Source organism: Entelurus aequoreus, linkage group LG02 (genome assembly GCF_033978785.1).
Source record: "Entelurus aequoreus isolate RoL-2023_Sb linkage group LG02, RoL_Eaeq_v1.1, whole genome shotgun sequence".
In the NCBI taxonomy this organism is placed as follows: Eukaryota; Metazoa; Chordata; class Actinopteri; order Syngnathiformes; family Syngnathidae; genus Entelurus; species Entelurus aequoreus.
The window spans coordinates 14,674,180-14,685,738 of NC_084732.1; the positions used below are offsets into that span (position 1 = coordinate 14,674,180).

Genomic DNA, 11,559 nt, shown 5'->3' on the forward strand with positions numbered 1-11,559 from the left:
TCAGACAGTTTGTTTCTGCTTCTGCTTGCATTTGACGTTAACATTTTATCTATTGGGTGCCGAATGTAAAATTTAAATCACAGTTTTCGAGCTAATGTATTTGGAATCTTTAGCTCACCTTTCTCGCTTGCAGCTCATTTTCTTTACATGTGAAGGATACATTTAATGAGGGATATACAGTAAATGTGAAATCTAAATGTTAAATATACATTTTGAATACAAACATTAAATATAAACGTTAAATCTAAATCGCAAATCGAAATCCTAAATCTTGAATGTACAAACCCCGTTTCCATATGTGTTGGGAAATTGTGTTAGATGTAAATATAAACGGAATACAATGATTTGCAAATCATTTTCAACCCATATTCAGTTGAATATGCTACAAAGACAACATATTTGATGTTCAAACTGATAAACATTTTTTTTTCTGCAAATAATCATTAACTTTAGAATTTGATGCCAGCAACACGTGGCAAAGAAGTTGGGAAAGGTGGCAATAAATACTGATAAAGTTGAGGAATGCTCATCAAACACTTATTTGGAACATCCCACAGGTGAACAGGCAAATTGGGAACAGGTGGGTGCCATGATTGGGTATAAAAGTAGATTCCATGAAATGCTTAGTCATTCACAAACAAGGATGGGGCGAGGGTCACCACTTTGTCAACAACTGTGTGAGCAAATTGTTGAACAGTTTAAGAAAAACCTTTCTCAACCAGCTATTGCAAGGAATTTAGGGATTTCACCATCTACGGTCCGTAATATCATCAAAAGGTTCAGAGAATCTGGAGAAATCACTGCACGTAAGCAGCTATGCCCGTGACCTTCGATCCCTCAGGCTGTACTGCATCAACAAGCGACATCAGTGTGTAAAGGATATCACCACACGGGCTCAGGAACACTTCAGAAATCCACTGTCAGTAACTACAGTTAGTCGCTACATCTGTAAGTGCAAGTTAAAACTGTCCTATGCAAGGCGAAAACATGGCCGGCCCGTGGCATAGGCCGTATAGGCAAATGCTAAGGGCGCCGTCCATCAGGGGGCGCCACGCCAGTGCCATAAATGTTGGAGAAAAAAAAAAGAAAAAAAAGTTGGTACTCTTATTTCTAAATACAAAAAAATAATCCCACGTTAATTAAAATGCAAAGTAAAGATTATTTAATAGAAATATTATTTGTTACAACATTAGGCCCCCCCCTCCCTTCCTGTATCATGACTCTTTTTGGACGTCACCACATCAAAAAATCAACACAAGATGTCAAAACGCCCAAAACTGTCAGGTGCCCAGGGAAGAAAAAAGAGAAAAGAAGAGGAGAAACGAGAAAAAGACAGAGGTAGCAGGTAGGTAACGTTAGCCTACATGAAATTATTTGTCTGTTACAGAATGTGATAGTAACCTGGCTTTTTAGCATTAAGCTAATGTTACATGATTCGGCAATTGCTAATCAATAAATAGCTAGTTCTGTTTTAACGTCGGGTTAATATTGTGGAGGGGGCCTAATTGTTATGGAAAATAATAATGTAACGTTAGGTAATTACAGTACTCCCACCTTACATTCCTCAGGGACATTTGTATTAGATCTTTTAAGCAGGTGTTTTTTGTTTACATTATTATTGCCTTCTGGTTAGCTAATGTTTGCCCTGCAGGTAATAGTCACTTTTCCACCCCTTTATATATTAGGTATAGTTGTAAGCCTAGTTGTTAAAGTGCACATCATTAATGTTAATTAAGCAATATCACATGAGAGGGAATGCTGTTTTTTAATTTGAGCACTGCTGTGATTGGGTTGAAAATAATCATAACATAACATTCTCATATAATATGTTAATTTGCTTTCTTTAAGTAAAAAAAAAGGTCAAAAAACAAAACTATTCGGTTTCTTGTGAGTATATACACTTCACTGCCGATGTGGGGGGGCGCCACCTAAAATCTTGCCTAGGGCGCCAGATTGGTTAGGGCCAGGCCTGGTTGTGATGGAGCAGTATTGGTGTATGTGGTGTGTGTGCACCAAAAGGATGGGAAAACTCCACTCCTTTGAGTTTCATTTCAAGAGCTTTGGGAAAACAAAAAATTGCAAACTCCTTTGGTACACATATCCTCCTCATTAGCTTCTTTCTACTCAACATTAACAAGAGATTAAGTTTGTTTGTGCGTCGTCTGTTCTCTGTGCCAATGCTCTATGTGGAGACGTACTCCCTGACCTCTCTTACAACATGTATGAGAAACATAAATTGTAATATACATATTAGGAAATACTTGAATCATATTTGACAGTTGTCATTTAGCTTCACAAAGGTCACTGTCAGTAAGTTTTGGTTTTGAAGGAAAACTAGGATTTTTACAAAAAGTGTTTGAAGAAATCAGCTCTGACATGACACAAAACTTTATTCATCCCAAATGGCAACACTCTGGCTTTAAGAAACACTAAATCAAATCAAGGAAATAAATTGTGTTAGGAACAGTTTCATTTTAGATCAAACAGAGTTAAAATTATGGGATGACTCAATTCTGAGGAAAAGAATATGGAATCAGCCTGTACATATTCATTTCCAAAGCCTGCATCAGATTAAAGCTATTCATTAGTCGGCGTTTAAACCTTGGAGAGCTGTTGCACCAGGTGGACTGACATGAATCATGGCTCCAACACCAGAGATGTCAATTGAAACACATGAGATGATGATCAAAGTTCCTCAAGACAGTAAATCATCGCGCAATGTTGCAAAAGATGTTGATTGTTCACAGTCAGCTGTGTCTAAAGTGAAACCAAGTGAAACGTCAAAACATTGAAGCAATATGTCTTAAAAACAGTAAATCTTCAGCAAAACAAATGGGCGGCGACAAGAGTCACCGTTTGTAAATGAGATTTAAACACAGAACATCTCAAATACAAAGCTATCATTAACACCTAAACAGAAAACAAAACAAAGTTATGATGTGCTATGGAAAGGCAGTCGTGGACTATGGATGACTGAATGGAAGTCACATTCAGTGATGAATCATAAGCCTGCATTGGGCAAGGTGATGATGGTGGAACTTTTTGTTTGGTACGACTTATGAAGACGACAGTAACAGCAGTAACAGTTAGAGATGCTAGAATCATTTAAGTCCCATCTTAAAACTCATTTGTATACTCTAGCCTTTAAATAGACCCCCCTTTTAGACCAGTTGATCTGCCGTTTCTTTTCTGCTCTGCCCCCTTCTCCTTCTGTCAGGTTCTAACACTGATGACATCTAATAATCAGACAAGAAGCAAGGAATCATGCAGAGACAGAGTTCAATTTAGAAGAATCAGCTTTATTGTCATTACGCAGGGTAACGAGATTGAGGCCATTCCATACGGTGCGATAAAACAAATGTACACTCTATACAGTGGGTGAAATGAATATGTACATGAATATCTACATGAAACAGGGTGGTTGGTGGAATGGATTATTGCACCGAAGAAAAGGCAGTTATGAGGGTCAATGGGGAAGTCTGTTCAGGGTGGTTATGGCCCTGGGGAAGAAGCTGTTCTTTAGCCTGTTCGTCTTGGTTTTAATGCACCTGTAGCGCTTCCCAGAGGGCAGCAGGTGGAACAGGTCAGAGCCAGGGTGGGTGCTGTCCTTGATGATGGCACTGGCTCTGTTGAGGCAGCGGGAGGTGTAGATGTCCATCAGAGAGGGGAGAGGGCGGCCGATGATCTTCTGAGCCGTCTTGACCACTCTTTGCAGCCTCTCCCTGTCTGCTGCAGTGCAGCTGCCGTACCATACTGTAATACAGTAGGTCAGCAGGCTCTCGATGGACGAGCTCGAGGAGACACGTGTTTTGGGCTGTATTCTAGTTACAGATCCAAACTACGTTCTAAAAGTCAAGCCCGCGCGCCTCCTCTATTTATTTGGAAGGGCCCTATTACATCACTGAAGCTGTCGCTGAGGGAAGGGGGTAATCTCGACAACTCCAGTTAGACACAATATATGATTATAGAATAAATAAAAATTAGGTGACGCAGGTCATATCGCCTTGTCTCTGCTCTGTCAGCGTCACGGCGGTGTTCGGCCTTGGCAATCAGCAGGCCGAGTCTGGAATCAACACTGATAAAGACTGCTGGCAATCTTTTGAACAGCCTGCTTGCACAGATACAAAAATACCACTTCAGCACAATTGACAATAATTTATAGCAACGGCCCTTAAGCATAAAGTTAGTGTGATACTATATACATAATTATTCTAACACCTTCGGGGAGGGGGGGGGCACAGGTTCGGTGGCCAAGGATGAAACGCTGGCTGTCCAAAGTCAGGACCCAGGGTGGACCACTCGTCTGTGCATCAGTTGGGGACGTCTCTGCGCTGCTGACCTGTCTCCGCTCGGGATGGTCTCCTGCTGGCCCCACTATGGACTGGACTCTCACTATTATGCTAGATCCACTATGGACTGGACTCTCACAATATTATGTTAGATCCACTATGGACTGGACTCTCACTATTATGTTGGATCCACTATGGACTGGACTCTCACTATTATGTTGGATCCACTATGGACTGGACTCTCACAACATTATGTTAGATCCACTATGGACTGGACTCTCACTATTATGTTGGATCCACTATGGACTGGACTCTCACTATTATGTTAGATCCACTATGGACTGGACTCTCACTATTATGTTGGATCCACTATGGACTGGACTCTCACTATTATGTTGGACCTACTATGGACTGGACTCTCACTATTATGTTAGATCCACTATGGACTGGACTTTCACTATTATGTTAGATCCACTATGGACTGGACTCTCACACAATTATGTTAGATCCACTATGGACTGGACTCTCACAATATTATGTTAGATCCACTATGGACTGGACTCTCACACTATTATGTTAGATCCACTATGGACTGGACTCTCACACTATTATGTTGGATCCACTATGGACTGGACTCTCACACTATTATGTTAGATCCACTATGGACTGGACTCTTACACTATTATGTTAGATTAAAGATTAAAGTACCAATGATTGTCACACACACACTAGATGTGGTGAAATTTGTCCTCTGCATTTATCCCATCCCCTTGGGGAGCAGTGGGCAGCAGCGGCGCTGCGCCTGGGAATCATTTTGGTGATTTAACCCCCAACTCCAACCCTTTGTTGCTGAGTGCCAAGCAGGGAGGTTATGGCTCCCATTTTTATAGTCTTTGGTATGACTCGGCTGGGATTTGAACTCCAACCTACCGATCTCAGGGCGGACACTCTAACCACTAGGCCACTGAGATCCACTATGGACTGGACTCTCACACTATTATCCTAGATCCACTATGGACTGGACTCTCACAATATTATGTTAGATCCACTATGGACTGGACTCTTACACTATTATGTTAGATCCACTATGGACTGGACACTCACAATATTATGTTCGATCCACTATGGACTGGACTCTCACTATTATGTTAGATCCACTATGGACTGGACTCTCACTATTATGTTAGATCCACTATGGACTGGACTCTCACACTATTATGTTAGATCCACTATGGACTGGACTCTCACACTATTATGTTAGTGTAGTGGATTGTCCGAAGCTTAAGCAGGCAACAAAAGTAGTTTAGTACAAAAAATGTATTTACCCATTATCAGAAGTGCAGGTTGAATTGAGTTGGTCGTGCAGACAAACCACAAGTTACTCCGGAGCAAACAAGACACACACAAGCCAAAATCACTCCCGAGTTCCGGTCTTCTGCCATTTTTTATATGTCTGTTGTGCGTCATCGTTCCTTATCGAGTGCGTCAATGTCTTGTTTTGCTTTTCCTATCTGTTCCATAACAACTCGAATCCTTTAGACAGTCAACACATTCTATAGACAGGTTGGCACGACTTAATATTCACTTTTGTCCCACAACTGGTCCATTCAATGGCACAAAAATACAAGAGTATTGAAAATGAGCGGACATTCTTAAAAGACAAGAAATATAGGTCAAAAGGTCAGAAATTCTACTACATACCCGCCTTCCAGGGTCTTAAGACCCTGGACCAAAACAATTTCTGATATAGACCACTAACTTAAATCTCTACCGCAGATAGAGGCAAAAACCTCAATGTTTTTATACGAGGCAAAAATTCCGTCTATGACCCTCCTTCAGAGCGATCGCTGTTACCAGCCTGCAGTAAAACCATCTCACAGAACACAATTAGTGGCCTACCCTTTGATTTAGTAAGGGAATAACAAATACTTTGATCATGGACATCATTGAACATAAATAGATGAATGTATATAGACTTATGACTGTAAGACATTTGCAAAAATATTTTTCCCGGCATTTGCAATGAATGTAGTTACCAATATTGTTAATTATCAATTGATTTTGAACACACAACTGAATTTCGTATGAGTCCATGTTCGATTAGTGCTCGTATAGATGGCTCGGTGGTGCCTCAGGCTGGTGGCCTGCCGACACCTCGTTGGGCTTTTGGCTGCCTTGGTGAAGAAAGAGATCCACTCAAACAGTCTGTCTCTCTTTGGGGTGTGGTTCAGTCCATTGGGCAGACTGTTCAGTGGCATGTGCGCGCTGGCCGCTTTGGGGAAAACTCAGGTAGAGTTGGAGCTGTGGGGGCTTTGGGGAAGGCTGGGGCAGAGTATGGGGCGTGGGGCTTTGGTCCAGGCCCTCGGCTTGCTTCAGGCCTCCTCGCTGCTTCGGCACTCCCGACACTTCTTTCCACAGCTGCTGGAGTCCCGGTGGACACATTGGCTGGCAACCTTAGTTGTTCTCGTCATCGCTGGCAAGGTGTTGTCTCTCCTCTCGGTTCCTTCCAGTCAGGTATCGGGTGTTGGTCCTGGATTGGCTTTGACCGTGCCCCTCTTAGCGAGTGCAAGGGAATCTGGGGTGGCTGCTTTCATCCTCAAATCTGCACAGAGGAACTGGCACACAAATTCTACATTTTGCAAACTTACCATTTTGGTCTCATGGTCTTTCCACCTTCCTAGGAAGCTGCTGGTCCTGAGAAGTGCTGATCTTGTGACTGAAGAAGATTAACCTGTTTTCTTAAATTAGGTGCCGTTGTTTGACCTAATCTTTTTGGGGAAACCATGTCGGGATATTAGATCATTCACAAAACATTTAATTACTGAATTGGCACCCTCAAAGGAGGGTGCCAATTAATATACAATACAACCACACCTTATTGACATCATCACACAAAGACAATACATGCTCTTGTTCACATCTGTCATCATTCATAACAACAACCAAGATTTTAACAGCCATACCTCACAATTTACAACAAAAATGCTCTCATAGATCCTAAAAAAATTAAAATGTCAATGAATGATCAATTTATCTTTATCAAATTTAAATTCAATATTATTAATTTATTTGTTGTATAACTATTAATTCAAAGTTACAATGTGTCCTAATCTATGATGTTCGTGCATGTGTGTTTGTCTCAACTTCCACACAGAAACTGGATAGATCAGATAAGCAACAAGGCTGTACCAAAAAAAAGTATAGAACCTTTATTTAACCAGATAAGAAAACCCATTGAGATCAAGATCTCTTTCACAAGGGTGACCTGGCCAAGAGGTCAACAGCACATGTCACAAAGCAGTTTCAAAAATAATACATTAAGACATACATTTTAAAATACATACTATTACTAGACATATAAATGAATGATGAATTAAACAATGTTTCAATGTCCCACAATCCGTATTTATTTATTGATATTTAAACGTGTAATTTTCCATATATCTATTATTTTACTGGACTTAGCAAGCACCTACTACTAGCACACTCTACAGACCGAGAATAACTGTTCAACCACACTTAGTAATGCCAAGCTAGATGCTAACTTAGCCTTACTATGCCTCAGTAAGCAAACTTTTGCTAACCTAGCCCAATGCTATGCTAACACAATGCTAAACTAGCTCAATGCTATCAGTGTCACTCCTCTTCGAACCAATGCCTCACGCAGCTGTCACTCACACAGCCTCGTCACACGCACACACTCTTATCTCAAAATGTCTCCCAGCTTTTTTTTGTTTTTTTTATATGCGTCACACAGTCACTCACACACAGAGAATTTACCAGCGAGCAAGAGCCTTTTTTCCCGTACTCAAAATCTCAGTGTGTAAAACAACTGTAATATCGCACAGTCACAATCACCAGTATAGTTAAAAACAAATTCAAATGACTGGAATTCGCTCGCACCGCCCAAGAGGGGGAGCCTCCCTGCTTAGGCTGCTGCCTCCGCGATCCAACCTCTTGATAAGCGGAAGAAAATAATTATATGGATGGATCATTCACTCATGTGTTTTCTGTACATAACTTTGTCTATTTTCTCACACGCACACACATAACCGACAATTTCCCAGCTCTTGCAGATCAGCGTGGGTGCGAAAAAAAGCGTGAGGGGAGAGGTTGATTTTTTCAGAGGGGAATTAAAACAGATAAGAAACCAGGTGCTACACAAATGTTATTACAATACGCAGATATATATATATATATAAATTTAAAAAACACACATTTTTATCCCACAAACCACTCCCCCCTGGTCCGGACCAATATAAACAACTAATGCACGCGTGCTTTTGTGGAATCGGCCGTCTCATAACACACACACGCAGGTCATTCTTACTCATATAATGGCGATTAACCCATTCAGCGGAGCAAACCCTGCTTTTCCTTCCTGACCAACACGGATAACAGCCTAAGGCGCTGTAGAATCACCAGGAATCACCCTTCAATCCTACAGTACATCGTGTCTGGTCAGTCCATATAGTTTCACCAAGGCTCTACCATATGGAGCCCTTACTCTATCCATCTATACTGCAGCAAATTTCCAAATTCGTGACAACTTGGCTCAGTTGATCTCCTTTACCGGAGTCACTGAACGATCACCTTATATCAGGCTTTTTACACGGCTGCAGCTTCCACATAGACAGATACGTAGGACCTTCATAGACGTCATAAATTTGTGTGGGTCAAATGTCACATCAGTTAGCCAACCTTGCCTTAAATTTCGCTGTGTCCAACTCCGGCTAACCTAATGTACTTGCAGAAAAAAGCATCCTCTGCCAACAACGACAGAGGATGAAGAGGTTAAAAGAAATTTTTCGTCTCACATCGTCTATGCTTCTACACTCCAAACCACCAAAATTCTATCAACAATCCCCATTTGTTAAAAACAAGAGATTACAAGTTTTCAACAAACACACAGACAAATGATCACATATAAAACAACTCAATCCAACCATAATTTACCCCATTCCAGGTTGTTTTTGGAGAACCTGACTAACCCTATCTTTTATCAAAAATAGATTCAGCAATTAGTCTTATCGATCCGGCTCTCTCCAGGCAGAAAATGTTTACACTTTAAGCAAAACGCTTACCTTGTTATGCGCGCGTGCAGCACACTGTCTGCCTGACTGAGAGAGCAAGAGCGGCTGTCGACCTGTAGCTTCTAAACCATCCTGTTCGTGACGCCAATTTGTGTAGTGGATTGTCCGAAGCTTAAGCAGGCAACAAAAGTAGTTTAGTACAACAAATTTATTTACCCATTATCAGAAGTGCAGGTTAAATTGAGTTGGTCGTGCAGACAAACCACAAGTTACTCCGGAGCAAACAAGACACACACAAGCCAAAATCACTCACGAGTTCCGGTCTTCTGCCATTTTTTATATGTCTGTTGTGCGTCATTGTTCCTTATCGAGTGCGTCAATGTCTTGTTTTGCTTTTCCTATCTGTTCCATAACAACTCGAATCCTTTAGACAGTCAACACATTCTATAGACAGGTTGGCACGACTTAATATTCACTTTTGTCCCACAACTGGTCCATTCAATGGCACAAAAATACAAGAGTATTGAAAATGAGCGGACATTCTTAAAAGACAAGAAATATAGGTCAAAAGGTCAGAAATTCTACTACATTAGATCCACTATGGACTGGACTCTCACACTATTATGTTAGATCCACTATGGACTGGACTCTCACAATATTATGCTAGATCCACTCGACGTCCATTGCACCGGTCGCCCAGGGGGGGTCCCCACATCTGCGGTCCCCTCCAAGGTTTCTCATTGTCCCGTTGGGTTGAGTTTTTCCTTGCCCTGATGTGGGATCTGAGCCGAGGAGGTCGTTGTTTCTTGTGCAGCCCTTTGAGACACTCGTGATTTAGGGCTATATAACTAAACATCGATTGATTGATTGACTTCTTCCACTGCATGTTCCATTTGCAATCCATCCCAACATGCTCCACTAGTGCTGGTGGACTCTGCAAAGTCATTTAGCAGTTCCGATGTGATAACTACAAATGGTGTCTTGATTTAGGTTGTCGCTGACGTACACAAATGCCCGGGCTCTTGTGCTAAGCCACCCACCGACTATGTGGCTCTTTTGTGGCAAAGCTCAGCTGCTTGGACGTCTGTCAGAACAAATATGTTGTCTGTATCTGCCTGATCAAATATGACTAAAACCAAAAAGGCGGTGCCATGTTAATGTGAACAATCTTCATATGTAACAGTGGCATGTCCTCAGGCGTCACGGTGAGTATTTAGGAGCTGGGAACTTTAGGTGAAGTTGAAGACGGTGGAGCGAGATTGAACACCACACATCTCTGGTGAGTAGAAGAGAAAGATGGCAGAGGTTGATGAAGTACAATTAACATTGTTCCGTTTGCAGGTCGGTCATTCTGAGCCATGCCTTCTGCTGTGACAACTATCCTCCTGATGGGGGCGCTGATGGTCGCCCCTGCTTATTCTTGTAATAAACAAAGCGTCAGTAATGTTTACTCTGACGAGCAGCGGGTAAAAGCTGACAGTATTTTGTGTCACAGGGACTTTTGCAGAGGTGGCTGCTCTTTGTGCCACCACCGAGCTGCAGCCATGTGATGCTGGGGAGTACCGCCTGAACGATGACAGCTGCGTCAAATTTTTAACCTCCCAGATGAATTTCAAGGAAGCCCAGGTGAGACTCCAGTAAACAAAAGCAGCTACAGTAAATATCTTCTGGTCCTGATCTTCTACTTTGTCCATCTATCAGGAAGGGTGTCAATTAGTCGACGGTGCTGTGGTCAAATTGACAAGCCTTGACGAGCACAAAAAGCTGGTGTGTATGATGTTTGCTGCTATTCCGTTTCGACTCCACTACTGGATTGGTGCCAAAAGAGGACCAGTAAGCAGCCAACATACTGATGATGATAAGTTAATGAAGAGATGTTTAGCACGTTTGTCTTCATTTCAGGATGCTTTTGAATGGATCCATGGAGGTGAACCACTGGAGACTGCTCCTTGGCGTGAAGGTCAGCCTGATAACTTCAACGGCAATGAGAACTGCGTGTGGATGAACTCTGGCTGTAAGTTGAACTAAACATCTCGCTTAACGTCCGTCTCAGCATCACACTGAACGTTGTCTCCTGTCTTTGTCCAGCTTGGGGTCCATTCAACGACGGGCCGTGCTCCGAGTTAAGCGCTGTGCCATGTCAGATCGCAAAGTGATTGTTTGCTTCTCCAAGGGCACGAGGAGCCGCGCTGTTTGTCTACTCAAGAGCACAAACACGCTTTTACTTTCATTCCAAT

The 11,559-nt window shown here is 42.0% G+C and overlaps 1 protein-coding gene across 1 annotated transcript; it reads left to right on the forward strand.

The window, feature by feature from the left end:
• The first annotated feature begins 10,544 nt into the window (after positions 1 to 10,544).
• LOC133630900 (C-type isolectin Sp-CL4-like) lies at positions 10,545 to 11,559 on the forward strand. Its single transcript, XM_062022736.1, has 6 exons — positions 10,545 to 10,601; positions 10,664 to 10,744; positions 10,818 to 10,948; positions 11,024 to 11,155; positions 11,225 to 11,336; positions 11,411 to 11,559. Exons 2-6 carry the CDS (start codon positions 10,681 to 10,683, stop codon positions 11,476 to 11,478), a joined length of 507 nt encoding a protein of 168 aa, XP_061878720.1. The 5' UTR covers positions 10,545 to 10,601; positions 10,664 to 10,680; the 3' UTR covers positions 11,479 to 11,559.